The 24423-nt window shown below is 51.3% G+C and overlaps 1 protein-coding gene across 1 annotated transcript in view; it reads right to left on the bottom strand.

The window, feature by feature from the left end:
* The window catches only part of CLPB (ClpB family mitochondrial disaggregase), a 139642-nt gene extending 131019 nt beyond the window's left edge, over window positions 1–8623 (bottom strand). The window contains exons 1-2 of the mRNA XM_075919632.1: window positions 7801–8623; window positions 1863–1914 (exon numbers count right to left, since the gene is read on the bottom strand). Coding sequence (XP_075775747.1) covers window positions 1863–1914; window positions 7801–8488 — 740 coding nt within the window. The 5' untranslated portion in view covers window positions 8489–8623. The remainder of the gene's footprint in view (window positions 1–1862; window positions 1915–7800) is intronic.
* Window positions 8624–24423: the final 15800 nt, after the last annotated feature.

Here is a 24423-nt window from a genome sequence, read left to right as displayed (position 1 = left end):
CTGTCCTCATTGTTTGTGCACTGGCCTGCATGTCTGAGGGCATGTCCCAGGGTTCTTTGTGCTCAGACGCTCTGGGATTCTCTCCCAGTCAATTGCAGGGCATTGTGGGAAGAGTGCTCCAGGACTGTCAACGTAAATGATCTGGCCTACATCCTCAATGCAAAGCAGGTAGGATCCTGTGGGAGTTAAAAAACCCACAGACTGGGCTTCAGCACATTCCCCCAGCCATGCCCACTAGCACAGCTTCAAAGCACAAAGAAGCACTTGAGGACTGTGTGTTGGAAGCGAGGATAGGTGGGGGGGATGAGAAGGCTGGGAAACACCACAAGTAGGAACGTGGGCTATGACTACCAAAGGGTTGGGGGAGCAAAGAACTGGACATGGTGAGGCAGGTCGCTTGGCGCACTAGGAGAGGCATAGGGAGCATCGTGGAAGGAAGACAAGTGAGAGGGAGAAAAGGAGCAGACAGAGGGCAACTTGGAAGGAGCACAAGCAATAGAAATGGAGGGGCAGAGGGAATGAAATCATAGGCAGGGGCAGTGAATGTGCATTACACAGCTGCATAAAGTGCAGCAGAAGTCTATACAGACACCAGCATAAACATGGGAAAGAGAGAGAGAGAGCACGGAGCACAGCTCCACCACTCATTGCCCTGCCATACTCGCAAATCACACAGATATCACCAAGGAGCAGCTTCCTGCAATTACCACCAGCAGAACACATGTGCCAATTAGCCACATACCAATATCCTACACAAACCTTGATTTAGGCCAGATCCACAGGTGCACCAGAACAAGGCTGCTTCCTGTGAGAGCCCACGAAGATTGGAAGGGAGCACCTCTTGGCTGGGGCAGTGACTAAGGACCATATGGGTCCCAGAGAGCGGAAACAGAAGCAGCAGCTGACAAGAGACCTCCAAGGAAATCAGCAGGCCAGACGGAAGAGGCTAAGTGAAATGAAAGGTTCCTGCGATAGAGGATGAGGCCACATGGTCTGTGGTCCGGTGAGGGGTACAGATTGTTTCTCTTGGGCATCAGATGGCTTTTAGTTGTGACACCCCCTTTCCTTCCCTGTATTTTTTGGCAGGAAGGAAACATATGACTGGTAAGTTATTCCCCTCCGCATAGGTCTGTAGTGCTGCCCTGCCAGTGGCCAGTTTCAGTTAACGTAGGCAATTGTCACACGAGAAGCGTCTCGGGACCCACGTCCATTCATGTTTCAGTAGGAAGCTGCTGTCCAGATCCACAGCCAAGGGAAGAGCTGTGTGACAGCGTGCCCATGAACAAGTACTGTGTACACATACAGCGCCCAGCAAGGGTGCTATGGACACAGGAAATGCATTCATCTGCTAATATTCAGGGGAATTTACAGTGTCAGACTGACGTCCCCAGGTGTCCTCAGAGCAGTACAACAGAAGCATTGTCAGCCTGTCGCCCAGTCCACTCAGGAGACCTAGCCTGCAGGAGTGAGGGGGCACTCCGTGTGCACATTCCCAGTTGGAACTATCAACAGGAGCACTAGGTCCAAGGGCATTTGAGATATGGAGACACCTACCCACGAGGGAGTAGACGGAGGCCACCAGCTGGCTTGCCACCATCCCCCAGACAGGAGCAGCTCTCAGCCACTACTGGACGCAGGCAGGTCTGAAGCAGTGAGCTAAGCACCCACCACTCCCATGACTGACCCGGCCAGTCTCTTTTCTCTGCACCAGACCAAGCAGCCACATTACTAGACACATCTGTGGAATCAAAACAAGCGCCTTGGAGGAAAACAGGAGCCATGTGACACCAGAGGTCTCTAGGCAGACTCCCACCTGGGCAGCGATGTGAACATGCAGAGACAGTACCTGAACAGTCACTCACCTGTCAACCTCTGAAACGTTGTTGATCCTGGCGGCTTCCAGCAGGGCATCTTCTAAGAGAGACAAAGAACAGAAACCCCAGTAAGCAGCTGGCAAGAGGCTGCACCCCAAACACAAACACACACATAACCTGGATATGGTATGCATAAACAACATCCCTGTGGTCACGTTATTCCAGTCCTGTCTAGGGAAGTTAAAGAGCATGGCTGTTTCTCTAAACATGAAATCTGTGAATTTTTCAGCAGTTACACGTTTACACATGGCCGGGGGACGGGGGGAGGCTCCGTGGGAGGTGATGTTCATGGGGAGCTGGCTTTTAAGCACCGACTCCCACAGAGCTGCCTACTCTCCCCACTTCCCCACACTGCTGCCTCTGATACAGAGGCGGCAGCATGGGGGGGCAGGTGAGAGATGGCAGGCAGGAGCTGGTGCTCATGGGGAGCTGGCTGCCTGCCCTCCCTTCCCCGCACTACTGCCTCTCATGGACCCACTGCCCCCTCCTCCCTGCGTTGCTTCCAGAGGCAGCAGCACAGGTGGGAGGTCAGGGCCAGCTCCCGCACATACTGGCTCCCACCTGTCCCCTCCTCCTGCTGCTATGTCTGATACAGAGGCAGCACTGTCGGGGAGAAGACCCTTGCGTGTAACCATGAAGGTTAACCAAAGAGTCCAGGCTCATTGGTTAACAGTTTACCCGTGTAGCCTAACACATCCCTAGTCCTGTCCATTAGGGGATTTAGGGAAACTTCCTCTAAAGCAGCAGGTGTTGGTCCTGCTAGATAATCCAGTATGATCAAATGCGTCAATTCCTATATTACCTCATTTTAAAAACAGAGGACTGGCCTGCAAATGACAGTTCCCAGGGTGCAATGCTTCATGTTAGCCACTGCCATTTGACTCGGGATGACACACCGTTGGCAGGAGTACATAGCTCAGCAAGTTTAGATTTTAAGAGAGGGGTGCTGCACAACACATTGCTGTAAACTCCTCGGGATGGGTATCGGCACTCTTTGAATACCTGCACAATCCCTAGCACAGTCTGGGTGGCACGATACACAAATAATGACTCCTCCAGCTTGCCATAACAGACACTTGGGTTCTGGAGGCTAATGCTGAACTGGAGAGAAGGCAAAGTACAAGGATGGATGCAGAGGGATTAGGAGATAAAAAGTCAAAGAAATATTCTGGGAGCTGAGAGCAAGTCACTCCAGACGCGGCATCTCTCAATGGAGTGGTAAGGCAGAAAACAGGGAGCTTGCTATGGTGAGGGAGGAAGCAAGGACTTTTCCTGTCTATAGCACTAAAAAGCAAACTGACACCTCGGGCTACAGTGCCTAGTGCGCATTACTGGGATCACTAGAACTGTGATCCATAACCATTCCATTTTAGAGCCAAACCCTTCAGTCTGAACGCAACAGCCAAAATGAGAGCAAATATTGCCAGCAGATTAAGAGCACCACTTTCTGGCTCGACCAAGCAACTACGTAGCCCTTAGTTTTAACACACGTGGATCAGCCTTCCTGCTGAGCATCACAATGGACATTACAGAGGACGCCACTCCTAGACGGAAAAGAAAGAGGCTTTTAGGGGAGATTTAACCAGAGGAAGTCACTTAGTGTCTGGGAGGGAGAGCAGCTATTCTGAGTGCAAAGCCATGTGTCCTGTGGATGTGACACGGAACAAGGGACAGTGCTGCATTGCTGTGTACAAAACTCACCAATACAAGGTGACTCTGCCTTCTGGCAGATGAGCAGAGCAGCTCTACCAAGCTGCGTTCAGCTGTTTCAAGAGTCCCGTCCAGAAGACAAGGCATCAGAAGCAAAATCTTCTGAGTATGAACTAGATCTGATAAACAGGCTCCTTCCAGTCTTACATTCAACCCTGAACTGTCTTCCCTCTACACAAAGGGTTTTAGATTCAAAGCTTCTCACTCTGGCCAATCTCTTGGATGAGAGCCTTCCACCTGCCCAAACAGTTCTGATTTGCAAAGTATAAAAGCTAGAGAAGCATTCTGGATATTGACATGCCGACAAATACAGTTTAAATGGAGCTGATCAGGAATTTTCTGATGCAAAATGCCAATCTGTCAAAACCAAAAGCATTCAAAGAAAAGGACTGATTTGGATGAATCTCCCAATTCAAAGATGTTGTAAAAGACAGTTTCTAAACTGTCAAAATATCCCATTTTGACATTTTCAAAGTGAAGTTTTGTTTTGCTGTTCCAAACGAATTTGCGTTTCCAAATTTTAGTTAATTTATACTAAAAACGAGTTACAAACAAAATAATGTCAGAACCAGAATGAAACATTCTGATTGACCCAATGAAAAAAAATATCAGCTTAACGTTTCATGAACATTCTCAAAACTTCGACTCTTCGGAATGGGAAAAATTTCAAAACCTCAAAACTTTTGCAGAATGGGAATACTTTCTCCTGCTTCATTCTACTCTAAAAGCAACAGACCACCTCTCTTGCTATCTACAGGAGGATTCCCAGAGAGCCCACTAACCTAAGTCACGGATAGTGAGTCCATCTGCAAATCCCTATTGTCTCCATATTCAGCATTGCTACAAGTGGCTGTTTTTTTTACAGGGTACCACGCTGGTTAGTTTACATCTGAAATAGGGATTTCAGGAAAGAGAGATGTATTACAACATCGGAGAGAGAAATATTTGCATGCTCGTTGTTTAAAATGAGGACATGGAGGGGTGCTGGTTTTTATTCACAGATTCAGTACCGCAGCACTGTGCACAAGAACCAGAAAATGAAAGTGACTAGCCTCAAGAGAAACTGATCAGCATCCCGCACTTTAAATGTTTTAACAAAGTAAAAGCAGCAAACGGCATTAAGAGAGACAAATACAGCAGAGTTTAAAAACTCTTTCTGTTCTACTTATCACTGGTATCTTTAACATTGCAGACACTCGTGGGACTTATTTTTAAAATTATGATTTTATCTAGACAGTGACCTTTCAAATGGATTTTGCTCAGGCCAAGGGGGTCACAGTACAATTATGTCTCAGCCAGTTAATGCTCAGCGTGCTGGAAAGGGCACAGTGTAAAAATTAGCAAACAAATTCCATACTCAGAGTGAGGGCCGGGGAAAAACACTTGGAAGCCCTTGCTCTGCCACACAGGACAGAGAACGTCACAATCAAGCAAAGGTGAAGAGCTCCCTGGGAGATCCACAGAGCACAGCAATAGCTGCTAGTGTGTGAACAGCAATCACATGTCAGCTACACATCCCCTGCAATGAGGTTATCATGCCTGTGCATCACTGCCCTCTCCTGGACAGAATCAGAATTGCTCTGCTCCCTGCTCTAAGCCAGCGTTTCTCAGGTCTGGCCCACGAAAGCTCATCATCTAATAAACCATCTTGTTAGTCTTTAAAGTGCTACATTGTCCTGCATTTTTTTATAAGGTACCCCTTTAAAAAAAATTAGAAATACCCCCAGTACCTACCCAGTTTTCAGACACACAATTTTTTCTATCATTGCAACACATTTGTTTAAACAACTTAATCGTAGCCAGGCAGGTGATGAAATTTTTAGGTGTAAAAAGTACAAAAATAATAAAGCGTTGTAAAAAGTAATACAAAAATTCAGTTTTCTCCAAATTTCAGTTGTGTTGAAGTACCCCCCAGACTTTTCTTGAGTACCTCTAAGGATACTCGTACCACTGGTTGAGAAACACTGGTCTAAGCTGCCTGCAGCTAGAGGAGAGTTAGCTAGTTCGGGGCCTGTGACTTTGGAGGAGAAAAGTCTGTATTATACCCTCACCAACACTATTAAGAGCAAAGCCATGAAACATTGTGACAACTACAGTCATGGGTGGTGCCAGATGTGTGGCATTCCAATGAATTTAGAAACTGCTCTCAGGTTCCTCAGCTCCTGTGAAAAAAGGCTGGGAGGTTCAGCTACTTCTCAGGAGACGTAGAAACAAATGCAGTAAATATCTAGCATTTATATAGGGCCTTTCATCCTCAACAGTCATCACAGGGTTAAGCACATATTACAAGTGGTGAAACCAAGGCATGGGGCATGATTTAACCAAAGTCACAGAACAAGTCAGTAGAGGAGCCGGGAGAAGAGCTCAGGACCTTTCATTTCCCAGTCCCACACTCATTCCAAATGGCGCAAGTCATTAACATACAAAGCATTAATGACAGCCTATATTAATGTATACAGGAGGGCAAAGGAAAGGGATGGGCCTTTTATCCCAGCAACTGAAGCTAATTCCAAGTCTCTGAACAATCCTGCATCCCATCCCAATGCACAGCTTTTGTATAAGAGCTGCACACCAGACAGTGGATAGTTTGAAAGTGATCACAGGCCCTTTGCTGTTCTATAACAGGGGTGGGGAATCTCAAGCCCAGGGGCCAGATGCGGCCCCTGGCTTGTCTGAATCCTGCCTCCAAGGCTCAGGGATCCCCGCTGCATTGGGGAGCTTGTGCTGGTACTCCAGTCCACCTGCCACCCACCCACAGGGCTGAAGGGGAGTGTCTTTTTCCTTCTCACTATTCACTTGTGTGCATCCCCAGATTCATTTTTCTATGGATCAGCAGCTCCTGCCTCAAAAAAGGTTCCTCACTTCTGCTCTATAAGATAGCAGAGATAGCAGGAGCAGCAAGCAGAACAGATTACAGAGCTGAGCTTTTACTTCTAGCTCCTGCAGTGACTAGCTCAGTGACTTCAGGAAGACCACAAATAAACCATGCCTCAGTTTCCGTCTGGTGAATTGATTTGCTTAGTCAATGACTGGGAAGCCTAATTCATTAACGTTTGCCAAATGCTTTGAAACTGAAAACGCTCTGAAGTGCCAAGCATGAGAACCCAAACGTGCAAGCATTTACATACATGTGGCACTTGGAATAAGTGAGTAAAGGGACTATTCCACAGGCCTAAAGGCTAATGCATAAATAAGCATTTGGGTGATCTGAGAACCTGAGGGGCTGCCACCAGTTAATTACCATGGAAGATACACATTGCTTAGATAACAGCCTGCCTCTTGGCCTTAACAAGTGCATACATATCCCTTCCAACCCACCTGAGGCAAAATTGTCAGCAACAGCGAACTGCCCTGAATGAAAGTATCAGTGCAACTCTAGCACTGTGCATGTGAGGTCCCTGTGTACAGTGCATACTCCTTGTAGAACCATTGTACCCCATCATCTACTGCTGGCCAAGCCTCCCATAGCTCTCATCCTAAAAAAATCTGAAAGCACAGGCTCTTCCAACACACAGACAAAAGCAATGAATAAATATAAACCTCAAGTTGGCACATCCCCCAGAATAGTGGGCGTGCATTGCACAGCCTGCCAGCCACAGGCTGTAGATGCCTTCTACTCTATACAGATGGGTGGTCCATGGACACACAACAGCCAGCTATGCAGTACTCCACAACGAGGAAGGCAAATTCTTCAGGGTTGCATTCTGGGAACTTGTATCTCACAGTCTCTGCCCCAAAGAGTGCACATGAGTCCTGGCATCTCCCAAGGCAGCTCCCCTCTATGAAAAGATTAATGAATTTGCACCGGAGTCACCCCCCAGAGACCAGGCAAAGTTGGGACTCCACTAAAGACAACAACATGTCTCTCCTCTATATGAAGAGCATTCCCCATTGGGAGTGTTAGGATATGTCTAAGCGCAGCTTTTAGCAACAAGGCAGTGTCGACACTGCCTCACTGCTAATCGTCAGCGTGGGTAAATACTGTTTGTTGGCACTTTTCTGGACAAAATTCTTCCACCCCTAATGAGGGATTTCACTTTGTCCGCAGCAGAGCACTCTTGAAGACAAAGCAGCATTGCAGTACGGGCCATAGCAAAACTTTGTTAGTTCATGGGGAGCACCTGTGAATGATAAAAGTTTTGTTGCTCATGTGCAAGTGTAGACATTCTCTTAGGCTTTAACACAGCACAAGTACACAGAGGTCAGTAATAGTCACCCTTGGATGTGTGGCCCCTGCTGTAGCAATACACCAACGCAGCAGCACACGCAGGAAGCACGGCCTGGAGAGTCCTGCTCCCCCTCTTCCGATGCCCCGCAGGGTTTGGTCGGAGACGAAGGCGCCACTCCGTAGCCGCTCCTGGGCACCGAAGCTCTAGCTCCCTCCTGGATGCAACTAAGAACGGCAGCTCTGGCGCTCTGTGCCCTGTGGGGCATGGATCCACGTCCTGCAGCCCTGGCGCCCTGCCCTCGCCGGTGCCTGTACCCAGCTCCTGAAGCCCTAGCGCCCTGGCGGCTCCCATGCCCAGCTCCTGCAGCCCTGGCCCCCTGGCCCCAGCAGCTCCCATGCCCAGCTCTTGCAGCCCTCGCACCCTGCCCCCTCCTCTGCCCGGCTCCCGCAGTCCCAGCAGCCTGTCCAGCTCGCTGCGCCCCCTGGCGGCTGCCCCCAGACACTGCAGCCCCTGCGCTCTGTTGCCCGCGCGCTGGTAGTGCCGCGGCGCCTCTTCGCGCCCCCTAGCGGCCGCTCCCGGGTACTGCGGCTCCCGGCGCCCCCGAGCGGCCCCGCCTTCGCCCGCCAGGTCTGCCCGCGCCGAGGCGCCACCGGGGGGCCGCGAGGGCGGCGGCCGGGCGCTCAAGAGCCGGGCGAGGCCCGGAGGCGGAGGCCTGGAGAGCAGCGAGGCCAGCATCGTTCCCCCAGCCCGGCCTCGCTCGGGCCCCTCCGCGGCGCCGGCAAAGGAGGAAAACAAAGATGGCGGCCCCCGAGAAAATGCTTCAGAGGGGACGCGGCGTAGGGGCGCCGCCGCGGCGCGAACTGCCTGTCGGGAGTTGTAGTCTGTTCGTGGGCAAAGCTCTCGATTGAGGCGGGGCGAAGGACCGCAACTCCCATGAGACCGCGGGAGATACGCAAACAATACTCCCCGCCCTCCTCACACGGGGCGCTCAGCGGCGGGCCGAGGAGCATGCTGGGCCGCGCTCACCCTGAGGCATGCTGGGGGATGTAGTTTTGGTAGCAGGTGTTGGGTGCACAGCTGTCACATGGGCTGGCCTTACAGGGTAGCGTGGCCTAGCGATCAGCGCGTGGGGACCTGGGCTCTAGGCCGGAGAGCGGGTAGTAGGAAAGTCTAAGGAGGGAGGGGCTAAAGGCAGAGCACCTGGGTGGGACTCCAGGCTCTGGTAAGGCAGTGTAGGCTAGTGGTTAGAGCAGGGACCGCCCCAAGCTGCTGAGGGTCTGTTCTAAGTCTTGGCAGAAGAGCGGCGTCCAGTCCAGCCCAGCCCAGCCCAGCTTCTCAAGTTACCTGTTTGGTGCTGCAATGTGGAGAACCACTGCTGTCAGCTCAGGAGTGTCCACCCTTTGTGGTAAAGGAGCAGGGTGTGATGAGGGTTGCCAGGTGTCTGGTTTTGAACTGGATAGTCCAGTATTTGAGCGTTCAGTGCAGGAAACGAATTGAGAAAATAGAAATGTCCGGTATTTCCTAAATAAGATGTAATGTAGATTGTGATGTAATATCAAGTGTGTCTGGTATTTTTGTTGAAAGCATCTGGCAAACCTGCCTTCGATCCTTATCTGGTCTATGGTCTTTGTGGGCTCTCTTGGGGTCTGCTGTGGAGACTAAGTGCACAAGTCAGCACGGCACACATCAATGAACACACATGCAAGGAGCCTTCTGGTTATCATCAATGGAGCCAGAGACCTGTGAGGACACCTCAGCAGTAAATCCTGACCACCTCCTGAAAAACTGCACAGAGTAGGGGCAGAGCAGGGACACACAGAGGCTTCAGGGACGTGATGGCAGACACTTGTGAAGTGGGTTGGCAGGAAGCCGCCTCATCCCCACTGTGCTGCCAGTCTCAGTGGTCAGGCCTTTTAAATTGGCCAGGGCAGCAGGCAGGCTGGAGGATGCATTGTGGGAGGCACGTGGGAGCAGCAGATGGGGCATGAGGAGAGACCCGGCTCCAAACTTCAGTGGAGCCAGGCCCCTGGGCCAAGAATATTCTTGGAGCCCAGGCACTACAGGCCCACATAACTTGCTGCCTCTGACTCCGGCTGCTGTACCACTCCCAGCCCTGTTCTCCTATGGGGCTGTGCTGCGCAGATGGAGCCGGACAAGAGGCAACTCTGGAAGAGTTGGGGGCATGTGGTATCTTTCGGCTACACGGTAAGAGCTATAAATACCTGGTATGGTATGCTGGACCTTGCTGGCTACTTCCATGCCAGTACAGTGTAACTGGTCATACTGGCTTATTTTCATCTCTGAGTCTGACCAGCAGCTAGCTCCACCACGGCTAGCCTCCAAGGGGCTAACCCCTCTGGCCAGTGGCATCCATGGACTGCAGGGCTGAGCCTAGAAGTCAGAGCTCTTTTAGCTCACCCTCTGGATTGCTGTGTTGTCAGCTTCTCTTGTAGGAAGAGCTTTTCCCCGGGGGCTGTGATTCCCGTCAGGCCAGGAACTAAGGCAGTGAAACAACCCTACTCACACCCTGGTTGCTATGGTTTAAGAACCCCATTAAATTCCTGTGCAGTGCCTCAGGGTTGGGAGGGGGAGTGACTGTTCTTGCTACACCAGGCAGGGGTGTGGGAGGAAGTGGGGTGACATTTCCTATTCTCATCTGAGACCAAGATGGGGTTAGCAGGGATGCAGAAACCCCCACTCCCTTTCCTGCCTCACCTATCAGGGAAGGTCTAGATTGGTGGTTCTCAACCAGGGGCATGTGTATCCCTGGGGGTTCACAAAGGTCTTCCATGGGGCACATCAACTCATCTAGAGATTTGCCTCGTTTTTGCAACAGGCTGCAGCAAAGTCAGTACACACTAAAATGTCATGCAGGCAATGACTTGTTTATATTGCTCTCTAGATGATCCCCTGGCAGGTAAGTACAACAGTTATATTCCCATTGATTTATTGAAATAATTATATGGTAACACTGAGAAGACAATGTTTCAGAGCCAGCGCTCTGTGACAGTTGTATTTCTCTCCCGATGTTGTAAGCCAGTAGTGTTTCAGTGAGGTGAAACTTGAGGGGCAAATCAGACTCCTGAAAGGTGACTTGTAGTCCCAGACGGTTGAGAGCCCCTGAGCTACTTAGCCCTATTCCCTTGAGTGCAGGGGACTGACCTCTCGAGGTCCCTTCTTTGATGCTGCTGTGATTCCCCCCTCGGCTCTGTATGCGGAGGGCTGAGTCCTGGTGTGCAAACAGTAATGTACAGCACAGGCGGACAGTGACTCAGCCCAGACAGTCAGGGTGTTGGGAGACAGCAAGTCTTCACCTGAATCTTAAACAGAGGCAATTGTTCAGCTACCTGCCCCCACCCCCACTCGTAGCCCCACATCTGTCTTGTTCCAGCCAGAGCCTCAGCAATAGAGTTTCATGTTACTTTGCATCAGGTCCCCCCTTCCCCTCCTCTTCCTGTTTATAATTATCCTCCCTGCTCATTAGCGTGTGCTGTTCCCTGGCTTCAGTCCCTCCCTCGGGGTGGCTGGGAGAGCAGGTTGGTGCAAGGCAGGAGATCCACTGCCACAGCTGGGTCAGGGTCTGGAGGACAGTAACTGCCTCTCCCCCTGGGCTGCTTTGTGGTGCAGGGTGACAGGCTCGGACCATGCAGTGCTGAAGGGTGATGATATTACAGCAGAAGTAAATCCATCCCAGCAGCTTACTGACCCCAGCCCATGTGATTGCCCCCCAGCTGCCCCTTGCAACTTAATGCTCATCTTCAATCCTGACCCCCGCACTCTATCTGCCCTGTAAAAGCACCTCTGTCCTGAGCTGTGCTCTGCTTCAGAAGGAAGAGTCAGTTGCACACATACAAAAGGTGGAAAAGGATCTAGGGGTCATAGTGGATCACAAGCTACATCTGAGTCAACAGGGTGACACAGTTGCAAAAAAGCAAACATCATTTTGGGCTGTATTAGCAGGAGTGTTGTGAGCAAGACACGAGGGCCACGTTTACACTACACAGGAGAGCGACACTACAGCAATCGATCTTCCGGGGTTTGATGTAGCAGGTCTAGTGTAGATCTGCTAAATCAAACTCAGAGGGTGCTCCCATCAGGGTCAATACTCCTGTCCCTCACAAGGAGTAAGGGAAGTCGATGGGAATATTTGCTCCTGTCGACCTCCTGCTATGTGGATGGTGAGGAAACACGGTTTAAGATATCTTGATTCCAGCTGCGTAATTAACATAGCTGGAGTTGCGTAACTTCAGTCAACCTTCTGCTGAAGTTCAGACTAGGTCGAGAAGTCATTCTTCTGCTCTACTTTGTGCTGATTAGGCCTCACCTGGAGTACTGTGTCCAGTTCCAGGTACCACGTTTCAGGAAAGATGTGGACATATTGGAGAAGGTCCAGAGAAGAGCAACAAAAATGATGAAAGGGCTAGAAAACGTGAGCTATGAGGGAAGACTGAAAGAATGAGGGCAAATGGACAAAACTGGGTTTGTTTAGTCTGGAGAAGAGAAGACCAGGGGCGGTAAGAATCACAGGTAGTTCAAGACACAGCCTTCCCAAACTGCCAGCCTGCCCCCCCCTTTCCCATCCCCAGAACGCCTACCGTAGGTGTATTGGGGGCGGAGTGTTGCTGCCTCTGAGCTCCCACCCTCCCCAGGCTTCAGGGCTGGGGAGGGTGAGGCCATGTGCCCTCCTCCCTCCCTGTGCTCTGGGGCAGGAAGCCTAGGGCAGTGGGCTGCCTGCCCTCCCCTTGGTGCTGGGGAGGAGGAAGCTGTGGCCTCTTGTTGCCCCACCTTGTCAATTGCTTTCAACCCCCACCAAATTCGCCCCTACGTGTAGGAGGCGCTCCCCTCCAACCCTGCATCAATTCAGAACGCCTCTCATGTGCTACGGACCCTCCGACGCCGTCCCTTGTTCCTGATCCACCCACGTGCGCGTCTGTCTGTGCTCCATCATGTCTTACAAGGGGGCTGCCGTGCAGCTGATCTGCAGAAGTGACATAACGCGAGAAGGAGCTGCTTGCCTGGCGGAGGAGCTGCTGTCATTCAGCTGCTCACACCATTCCGCATGCGGTGGGTGTAATAATGATCTGTCAGAGCTGAGCGGCTACAGGCAAGGGGCGGGCAGCCTGCCAGCTGGAGGGCAGCTTCTTCCAGCTGACAGGTGTCCGTCATGGGAGCTGCCTGAACCCTCCCTCCCCCTACCCGAGAGGCCCTGCATCCCTTGGGGAAAGAAATGGTTTGCTTTCAAAACCACTGCCTGGCTTTCGCAAGGGCCGCCTTCGGAAACCTCTGAGATGCAAAAATAGTCACCCCTGGCAGCTCTCTCGCAGGATCTGCTGAGACATCGCTTGCAACCCTCTGCGCCCAACAACTCCCTGCTAAAGGACCAGCAAGAGGCAATGCCCCTGCATCACACCTCGTTCACAATAGGAAACGGCTGTGTGGCCCGGGGCAGGATGCCCCTTCAGCTCCCTGCCAACGAGGTGTTCCCATTCAGGGGTTTGTTACTCCAGCCCCTTCAGCAGGGCGAAGGGGATCCTAACCCAGGCCTGTTCTGTGCCCTGGTGCAGGGTCACGCAGTGGCTTGGGGCAGTCCTTTGTGTGCAGGGAATGGGATTGCCCCCTGCTGTGTCCGCTCTTTCCAGGAGCTCCTTAAATCAAGACATGGATACTGGAGAGTGAGGCACGTAACTGAGAGCTGTGTCGATCGCCTCTGCCCTGCAGGGGCATTGCCACGTCTGGTCAAACTCCCACAGCCTGTGGCCCAGCATGCACTGGTCTCTGGGTAAAAACCTGAGCTGGAAGGAATCCTTCCAGGGTGTCAGATTTGATTAGGAGGATGCTTCCCACGGGACATGAGCTCCATTCTCACCTTCCTTCCAGAGTGTATGTTGCCGTGACTAAATGGCACCGTGCAAGCTGCTCTCCGCACTGCCAGCTGGGCAAGAGTCTGGAGTCTCATGCAGTGGCTGCTGGCCCTAAAGGGACGGTGCCGGCTTATCCCCATCCTGATGGAACCCGCTGCTGTGTTCTGGGCAGCGGTCACAGGCCCCGGGTGCTGTGCATCTGCTGCTAAGGCAGTTCATATAAACCACATCCGTCCACCCAGCTCTTAAAAAACCCCCACGGGAGGATGCTGTGAAGCCAGCTGTGCCCAGAAGTGTCAGATCTCAGCGAGCCGGCCTCATACAAGCTATCCCAGTTGGTGACTCCAACAAAGCCATCGGGGCTTGATCCATTCAAGGCAAGAATGGTTTGTCTCAACTCCCGGCACGGCCTCCAGCAGTGACATGAACATCAACCTGCTCTCCTCCTCGCCGCCCCAGCCCACAGTGGATACAGAGCCTACCCTGGGAACCCAGTGCTCTTAGTGAGCCAGGAGAGCTCCCCCATCTCCACCTGGACTCCACAAGGCTGGCAGCACCAAAAGCAACTCAAAGACACACAGGGTAGGAGTTTGCCAAGCAAAATGGATCCTGGTCACTTTCCCGTTTGCGCTCACAGCAGGGAGGATATTAGCAAAGGGGGATAGTGGGTGGGGGGAGGAATATTAGCGAAGTTGCTTTCACTCAGGCAGACATCTCCCCGTGGGAGCCGGTGCCTTGGAGAGCGGGTCTGGTATTTCTTTCTCCATCTGTCTGTGTTTATAGGAACGTGTGAAAATCCAGAGACTGTTTCTGCCTTCCCCACCCCCAGCCACGCTAGCTAAACAAATAATGTACAACAGGGCGCCCGCTGAGCAGGCACTGTGCCGCTATTGAGCAACCTGACTGTCCTGCGACCCGGAAAGGCCGGCCGGCGGTCCTAGCATCCCTTTGGAAGTGGCGCTGGCACCCTTTGGGGCACAGGAAGGAGGCAGAGCGCGGTGGGGGACCCAGGGAAGAGGCAAGGAGGGGAGACTGCTGGAATGGGCTAACTTCTGAACCCCTCTGCAGCCTGATCCCGAGGCGGTGCTGGAGCAGAACGGAAGAGCCTCGTTACCCTGTGCCTCTCTAAAGCAATGTAAGGGGAGAGGGAGCGGAGCCCTGATTTAAGGCAGTGTTGTCTAATGAGTAGGGCACAGGATGGGCACTCAGCAGACCTGGTGCTGCTACTGACTTCCTGTGTGACCTTGTGTGATGGCGCGTTGGGGTTTTCCCGTCTCCTGCATCCCTGCAATGGCACGGACAGACTCCACCAGCCAGTAGAATAGAGGGAGTTTATTGCTTCTCCATAATACAGCACAGCACAGATGTAATCTGGTTACAGGGCAGGCCTAGGATGCCTCAGCCCCCCTTGAGATGGGGGAGCCTGGGCCCCTAAATCCCAGCCCGTTGCCTAGGCTGCTTCCTCCATGATACCAGCCAGAAACCCCACTCCCTCACTTCCAGCTCTGCCCCCAGCCAGGGCTCCACTCCCCTTCTTCCCATTATTCTGCTTGCTGGGAGATAACTGGTCAGACAGGTTCGGAGCCCCCTTGCATAATGACTCATCCCCTGCCCTGCTGGGCCCTGCTGCAGACAGCAGCCAGTGGAGGTCACTCACAACGCACTGCCCAGCATAGCAACCAGCAAGGTACCCCCCACTACGTCACACCTTGGGTGAGTCACTTCCCCTCTGCTTCCCTTCCCATTCTTTGTCCTGTCAATCTGTGAGCGGTCTGGGGGAGGGAAGGGCCCCTCCTCTTTCTCTCTCTCTCTGATTGGCTGGACATCTCTTTTGCCACTGCAACATATGAGATAAGCAGCAGGATCAGGCAGCATGGAAGCATCCCCCACCTGATCCAAGGTGATAGAGACTCACTATCAACCCCCATCTCCCAGCCCAACTGCCCAGCCAACAAAGGTTTTGTTTGGTTTTTTTAATTGAACTGTTTAGCTGAAACCCAGTAACAACCTGAAGCGGTACAGAGATGCCAGTGCCTAAACATATGCATTAGTGACTGGATCCAGATCCTCCTCTTTTAAAGGCTAGATACCTGTCAATTGAACTCAAGGAGAATCTTCATTAAATGTCAGCAGTCTAGGGCCTGACACACAGATGTGAGCAGTACTGATTCCACCCAGGAGAGGGCAGCAGTGGCACATATGTATTTAGCCAGCTCAGTGCACTATACACAGCAGGGTGAGAACCTGTGCAGTGAAATAATTTGGCAAGAATTACTTTGTTGTCAGCCCTGTGTCTTTTCTATTGATCTGTCTCCTGATAGTGAAATCTTGGCCCCATTCGTGGCCACATTCCCAATGATTTCAGTGGGGCCAGCCAGGATTACAGGGACACCGCTGATATCGCGGTAGGGTTGGGGTGTAGATGGGGGGGGGGCAATTGAGACACCCAGGCCAATTAACTGGCCAGTAGAGGGCACAACAATGCCACACAAACTGGACCTAAAACTAATATGTCGGGCCATGCAGATCACAACTCAGACATGGGCAGCCCAGGCTAGTGAGCAGGCCCACTTTATCTCAGTGGGACGCAGGACTGTCGTGACTAAGACGATTTCCCGGGATCGGCTCGTTTTGCTGACTGCGCTTGCGTATTAGAATCTGTAGGCTTTGCCAATTGAACCGTGGCAGCGCTGTGATTGGCTGCAGAGGGAGTGCCCGGCTCTCACAATGCTGTGTGCGATCAGCCCCCGCCTCATTTCACATGCCCTGGCTTTACGTGCGTGTCACTTTAGTAACACTGGTAGGAAAAAACCCTCCGAGGCCGGGAAAGCAGCAGAATGTGGCACCACGGCACATGGGCAGCGGTAAACAGAATGTCTCGTGGGCCTCACTGAGAACCCCAATGAGCTGCATGCGGCCCTCCGGCCACACGTTGCCCACCGTCATAACAGCTTGCAATGTCATTATCCACTCAGCACTGACATGCAGCTCACTCTGGGGTGGAACACGGCACCCGCTTCGCCAGCGCAGGGCAGTGCTACCTGGTGGTTAGGACTGGAAAGGAAAAAGAAAACTTCATCCTGTCTGAAACTACAATCTGGGGAAATTTTGGTGGGGCAAAAAGTGGAACACGACTGTGGGTTTGGTGCCGCTGGCTCTAGGCAAGCTCTAGATATTGGGCTCCGTATAAAAGCGGCTGGTGAAATGCGAGGGCCTGAGATAGACAGGAGGCCAGACTCAATAGTCCAGTGGCCTCTGATAATCTCTGGCCTTGAATTTGGGCAAGTCACTCTACCTCTTTGTGCCTCAGTTCCTCACCTGTGAAATGGAGCCAGTGACACCAGCCCACCCCAGCTCACAGGGTGCTGTGGGATCCCAGGCTGCACCCCGGGGCCTTTGTGCTTTAACCACTAGCCCATTCTCCCTGCCTCAGAGGCACACCCATGGCAAAGGGGCTGCTTCTGCTGCCATCTCTCTGCCTATTCGCCACTCGCCTCAAACCCTGAGTGAGATGCTGGCTGCTCACTGCCACAGACCCCGGTCCCCATTCCTGGGCCAGATCCTTGTCAGACGTCAGACAGGGCCGCCCCTTTGAAGTCAAAGCTTTACCCCCTCTGTGGTTCTGGGCCTGCACGCAGTGAGGGAGCTGCACTGAGAACAGCTGTGCCTGCCTGACCGCCCCTGCCACCCCCACCTCCGCCCACAGGACACCGCACCTGCCTGCCCCGCACGGCATGCGCCCTGCTCCTGCGTGGTTCCAAGCACTGCCAACGAGAGAGCGAGAGCCCCCAGCCCCTCAGCAGCCAGCATGAGCAGAGGCTGCTTGGTGCCTTGCACCCACGATACACCCTGTTTGAGTGCTGCCCATCAGGGAAACTGCTGACAGCTACCGCTCAGGGGGAGGGAGGAAGGCAGCTGCCTGACTCCTAGATCGTTCCTCATCCTGGCACCTAAGCAGCTGGCATAGCAGGTGTGCCCAGAGTGGTAGCTCCCAGCTGGCCCGACGCCCTGCCATGGGGCTACGGTTTAGCGATGGCACGTGTCCCTTGCCTCTCGCAGCTGGCCTGGCCATAGGCATTGTCAGGCAGGTGTATGGACCCTGGGGAATCTCCCTTGGCACAGAGTCCTTGGGCCTGCTGCTGAGTTGGCTCTCTGTGGCCATTTGCTCCCCTGCAAAGCCCTGGCAGTGCTGATGGACCCTCCGAATCCCTGCACAGGGGAGGTGGAAACCACCCTCGCACTGGGACCAGTCTGCTCCAGTCTCACTCCGTGCCTCAGTTTCCCCACCTTGTAACATGGGGATAACAGCCCTGCCTTTCAGTCTTGTCTCTTCGGTGTGTAGCTGTCCAGGGCTGGGGCTCTGTGTGGGTGCAGCGCCCAGCACATCGGGGGCCCGATCTCTATGGGGTCTCTGAGGGTATGGTATCTTGACGGTATCCTGAAATAGCTACCCCACATCTTTTCAATACGCCCATTATTTCGAAATATTTTTCAAAATAACGGGCACACTGTTCTGGTATCCCTATAACCCTCATTCCACGAGGGTTAAGGGATGTCTCAAAATAGCACACTATTTTGAAATTTGGCACTGTGTAGACATGCCGGATTTTGAAATAAACTATTTGAAATAAACTATTTCAAAATACACTCAAAATAAGATACACAATTCGTGTAGTGCAAATTGCGCATCTTATTTCGATTTTAGGGCGCTATGTAGACGCACCCTGAGAGCCCTCGCAAAACACCGAGTAATAAATAACATTTCTGCCTGCGGACACTGTCCCCCAGGGTCTGGCCTACAGCCCCGCCCTGCCTGGGCTTCTGGCCCTGTTGTATTTACCCCCGTCCAAAGCACAAGTCTCCTTGCTAGGTTGTTTCCCATAGCAGTTACCTTCACCCGGCCCCAGCAAGCTCCACTTTGTGGGTACAGCCCAGGGGTATCTCGCTGTCACCCCAGTGTCTGATCCCAGCCCCTGTGGGAACCAGAAAGTCTCTGCTGACAGAGAAGCAAACTTAATTACTAGGTGCATGACAGTCGCAGCTAGAGATTTCAACTGAGACCACAGTCCTGTTGTGTTAGGTGTCCTAACACACAGTGAGAGACACTCCTCGCCCAGGGAACTGAGGAATCAAACACACCAGGCTGACAACTGACCGGAGAGGAAGCAGAGGAGAAACAACTGTCCCATAGTTACCAGCAGACCCAGGGACAGAAGCTAGAACCAGGTCTTCTGACTCCCAAGTGAATGCTCTAGTGACTGGTCCATGCGGTCTCTCTGTATCAAACCGCAGCTGTTGGAATGCTAGCCGTGATGACACGTTTACATGGGATGGAGCACCTCATTCCAGAAGGGCCAAATGTATTTCCACAGGGCAGAAGCACCTCAGCAGGACATAGCTGGTGCGAGACCTGTCCAGGAAAATAAAAGCAATAAATACAACACACTTAACATCACTGAAATGCAACCCCTCTGGGGAGGAGGCCAGCGACCAGCCTCCTAACACAGACTGGATGGAACAGATTAGACACGGACAGAGGGTCAATTCTGTAGTCCCATGGAAAACACCATGGGATCTTTAATCTTCCATGTTTATGGGGGCCTTATGTTTACCATCCTTCAGAGACTCCAGATCCAATATCCTCCCGTTGCAAGTGGAAAGATTTTTTTCCCAGGGTGCCAGCACTGTGAATTCCCTCTAGGATCTGAGAGCCAACCTGCTTCTTTCTGGCTAGTGCTTGGTCTTGAGGAAAAAAGATTCTTCAGTGCCAATGGTACCCTTCGTGGTGACCGTGCAGCGCCCACGGTATTCAGATCTGCCTTTTGTTACACCGTCTCTGCCTTACTGGCTCCAAACTGGGGCCAGGTGGGTGAAATGCAAATGGGATTGGGCTCTGCAATTGGAAATTTAGGCCCAGACCTCAGAGGTGCCTAACTCCCTTTGGTTTCTAGGAGGATCTGGGCCTTAGTTTACAATGATATAAATGAAGTATGAGCCACAGTAGACTCTAGCTCAGTGGTTCCCAAACTTTTTGGCATCCCACCCCCCTTTTTGATTTTTGAAAAACCCACATGCCCCCCGCCCCCCAAATAGCAGCAAAAAAAAAAAAAAAAAAAGAAAGAAAGAAAGAAAGAAAAAAGAAAAAAGGAACTGAACAGGGCAGCAAAACTTGATGCCCCCCCTGGAATTTCTTCACGCCCCCCAGTTTGGGAACCCATGCTCTAGCTCTTTCCTTTGCTCTGACTTTTTAAGGGTGACCACTAGATGGGGGCTCTGCCTGGCTGAAGTCAGCTGCTCTGACTTCAATACACCCAGCAGGGAGCAGAAGGAGGATACAATTTTCACAGCCGCTTTTCAGATCTGGGCTTTATGCAATAAGAGCAACCTTTGGCACATGGTGTTTCCTAGGGAGTGACGACCAGGAGGGAGGAGCTTGGGTTATACAGGATCGTAAATGCCCCGGAAATGCCCCTCAAACTGAAATTAGCGCAGTGTCGGCAACAGATCGGTAGAAAACCATTGTCCTGTGCATTAACCATTCTGCCTAGCATGAATCATCCCTCCACCTCCCATTCAGCTCAGAAATGACAATTACACACTGGTCCAATTTTGCATGCTGGTAAGACATAGGGAGAATTGTCAGGAGTATCAGATAAACCAATTATGCCTCTAAACACTGTTATTAGCTGAACTGACATCTGAATAGCAAATAAATACACAAACAGATAAGCACATAAGTTTGATTCTCATTTCAGATTCCCATCTCTTTGACACACGCATCGAGCTATGATACAAAACACCAGATGTGTTGCTGTATCAACCATATTAACTGCCTTTTGGGAGGCTACCCGGATTGTAATGAGACGTTAGTGCTTGCAAAGTGAGCACTGGTCTCTTATAAAAAGCTTGGCAACATTTAATTTTTTATGTTGTCATAATTTTGACAAATTATGTTAATATCTGGGTTTTTTCACAACTGTGGGGAATTACGAGGCATCGGACAACTGAAGGTGCTAAGATTCAAGCAGTTAATGCTTTATACATTGTACTTATTTTTACTATTCCTTCCTCGGTTCGTATGTAACAAGCCTCCTTCAAAAGTCTAAATCGCTGGGTTTTGGACTTGAAGAAGTTCTCAAGCAGTATTTTTCTTACCTTGCCTGTCAGTAAAGGTCAATTATTATCAATGGAAATATTTTTGGTCAGTTTATGTGTATGGTGAAATTGACATTTAGCCACATGTCCTCATAAAAATGTAATCCTGCCATGCCTAGTTAATGCTGCTGATGCATGGTATTAACCTGAATGCCTAGCTGAAGGTTTTAAAGAGATGATGTAGTGCTTGATTATAACGGGACTCTATTCCAAGCACTCTATTGCAAAGACTCGAGTCCTTCCATCCCCTGCTTTGGGTTCTACGCCTAGTTCTTCTGCAGTCACGACTCAAATGCATTTAAATTAATGATCAACTAGAAATGAGGTTCATAAGCTTTTCCATTCTAATCCCGTTTTCGGTTTCTTGGACTAAAACTTTTACTTTTCTGGATGAAATTCTCCAGGTTTTTTTCCCAGCTCTAAAGCAAAATCAATTTGGCCTTTTTTTTTTTTTTTTGAGTTGGAGGAAGTGAGGCAAAATGACCATTTCCTCATGAGTAAAAAGGAAATAGCGTCTTTGGGTTTTTAAAACAGCTGTAGCGTGGAAATGGTTGGAGGTGAGAAGCTGCAATTTAGTAGGAAAATATTCCTTGCTAAGGTCAAGAACTCAGGAACATTGGAGAAGAAACAGATTTGTTTCCAATGGAGTCAAATCGCATGATTTGCATATATGGTAAGAATCACAAGTGTCTCCCTGTTCATGTGGCAAAGTGTGCAGCTAAAGCTGACAGCGTGAATGTGATTCCACGGCTCATTTAGCAATAAATTGAGGCCCAGTCCTTGAAATCAATGGATGGTAGGAACCTAAACACTTTTGAGGATCTGGACCAGAACCACCTGCCATGCACTTAAAGACCATCAGGCATAGGGAGGACAAAGGGACAGAGATGAAGTTAACTAAGTTCTGGTTATTGTGGCATTGCCTGGTGCTGGAGTGCTTAGTCTTGGCTCTGTGTCATCTGTGTGACGTGGAGAGGGTTTTGCATTAAACATCCCGAGTCCAGTGAAGGCGATGAAATTATTTCTGTTGGCAGCAGTGGGTTTGGCTTGTGCTCTGTGAACCTCAATTTACCACTGCCTGGCCCCCCATGCAAAGCAGCTGCCAAAGGATGCCATTCCCAGTTTCAAACATGAGAGCCCAGGATGCGGAGTCCGACAAGCAGTACTGGACCGAGCCGTACTCGTGCCCCGGGCAGCGGGCGCACGGTGCATGTGTGGCCCCGCCCCCGGGCGCGCAGCGCCTCTTACCACTTCAATCAGGCATCCCCCATAGGTTGGCGCCCCAGGCAGCTGCCCGGCTAGCCCCCCTCTTAATCCGGCCCTGCTGACAACTCAGCCCTCAAACGCACTTAGGCTCCTCACTTCTGCTGATTACACTAGAACAGAGGTCCCCAGACTGTGGGGCGAGCCGTCCCTAAGACGGTGTGCAGGAACATTCAGGAAAGGGGGGGCAGCAGGGCCAGGCAGGGGGTGTTGGGGGAGAGGACGCACCATCCAGCCCTGCTCTGCTCCCAGCTCCACTTTGGCCCAGCCCTGGCCTCATCCCCAGCTCCTGACAGCCAGTTTGGCTGCAGCTCCCAGCTGTGGCCTGATCCAGCCACTCCCATGCCTCTGGCCACGGCTGTGGTTCTGCCTCAGCTCCAGCTCCAGCCCCAGCCATAGGTCCAGCCCTGGCTTCAGGCCCTGCTCCTGACCACAGCTCCCGGAGGGCGTGGGCAGATTACATTAGGGGCAGCGAGATCAAAAGTTTGGGGATCACTGTTATAGAAGTTAGGAGCATAAATACCATTTGGGAATCTTGGTCTGCTGGATAGAGAACTGAGGCACAGAGAGGCTAACTTACTGGACCAAGGAGTCTGCAGCAGAGCCAGATACTGAATGGGGGTCTTCTGAGCCCCTCAGTTGCTGCTCTAACCACTGCACCATCCTCCCCTTCAAAGCCCCCCACCCAAACTATGCTTAAGAGAGATTTTTTTATTGTTCAGAATTTAATTTTTTCCCTCTTCTGGGGATAGATGCTCTGGCCAGATTCTGCTGCCATTGAAACCATGGGCAAAATCCCCCTGGACTTCAGCAGGCACAAGCCCTTAGAGAGGTTACAGACCGAGCCCAAGCACTGACGTGCCGAGAGCTGGCATGGAGTTTTGCTCTGAGCCCCAATGATTAGGGAAGGGGGGCATTTACATGCCTGCCTTGGCCCACTCTCCTCATCTAGGCTCCGAACCTGCACAGACTGATCGGCAAGGCCAAGTCTGAACTGAGCTGGCTTGGTGTGTACTCCACTCCAGTGACCCAACAGACTCCGCTTCTGCAAGTGGAGGGCCCCACGGGTTGGAAATGGGCATCTTTCCCCTCTATCCATGGAGAGGAAGAAATCCTAAAGTGGCAGGGTTTTGAGACAAGACCCAACCTTTCCAACAAACGCCCATCAGCCAGCTCCCCACTTGACACAGGCAATGTCTCCCCCTCCCACTTTCTGGCAAACCAAGCTGATCTATTTGTTCTATCTATATAAATATTGCACCAGCTGCGCCTTTATCTGTGCGCACCCGGCATGTCTGCTCTGCACAAATATGGAGGGATGCCCTCTGCAGCTTTGCTTCACTTGCCAAGACTCGGTCGTCTTCTCCATTTCTGGTCATTTCCAAAGGAATGTGTTGCAATGGGAGGAGGATCATAAAGTTTTATTATTTACATAACGTATTAAGGGAAGATCTTATGGTTAAGGGACTAAAGCAGGACTCAAGGGACTTAGGCTTGATTCCCAGCTCTGACACAGACTCACTTTGTGAGCTTGGGAAAGTCACTTTGTCTTGGTTTCAGGTTCCCACCTGCCATATTGTACAAGCCCTCCTCTCCGATTTGTCTGCCTGATTGCACACTCTTCAGAGCAGGAACTATGTGCCTGTATGGCCCCCGCACAATGAGGACCTGACCTCAGCTGGAGCACTAGAAATAAAAATCATAGCTGGACAGCTAGAATCCCAGATCCTACAAACACAGAGGCTACGTCTACACTGGCATGATTTTCCGGAAATGCTTTTAACGGAAAAGTTTTCCATTAAAAGCATTTTCGGAAAAGAGCATCTAGATTGGCAGGATGCTTTTCTGCAAAAGCACTTTTTGCAGAAAAGTGTCCATGGCCAATCTAGATGCGGTTTTCCGCAAAAAAAGCCCCGATCGCCATTTTCGCGATCGGGGCTTTTTTGTGGAAAACAGTACTATGCTGTCTACACTGGCCCTTTTGCGTAAAAGTCTTTCAGAAAAAGACTTTTGCCTGAATGGGAGCAGCATAGTTTTTCCAGAAAAGCACTGATGATTTTACAGTAGATCGTCATTGCTTTTCCAGAAAATCAAGTGGCCAGTGTAGACAGCTGACAAGTTTTTCCGGAAAAGCGGCTGATTTTCCAGAAAAACTTGCCAGTCTAGACACAGCCATTCAGATTAAGATCCTGATCCTGCAGTTGGATCCAGGCAAGCAAACCCTTGGTTCTCAGCAGGTGCAAGGGTCCATCTGCCTAGATGTAATTGCAGGAGCAGGGACTGACTAGAGCCCTGAAAATCTGCGGATATTCACAGTGCATTTTTTTGGATGCAAATACACATTTTGTATCTAGAATTCTGCAAATCTGCAGATATCCACTTTCTATCCAC

Source organism: Pelodiscus sinensis, chromosome 1 (genome assembly GCF_049634645.1).
Source record: "Pelodiscus sinensis isolate JC-2024 chromosome 1, ASM4963464v1, whole genome shotgun sequence".
NCBI classification, from domain to species: domain Eukaryota; kingdom Metazoa; phylum Chordata; order Testudines; family Trionychidae; genus Pelodiscus; species Pelodiscus sinensis.
The sequence above is the reverse complement of the archived record's forward strand: the minus strand, read 5'-3'. Positions and strand labels throughout refer to the sequence as shown.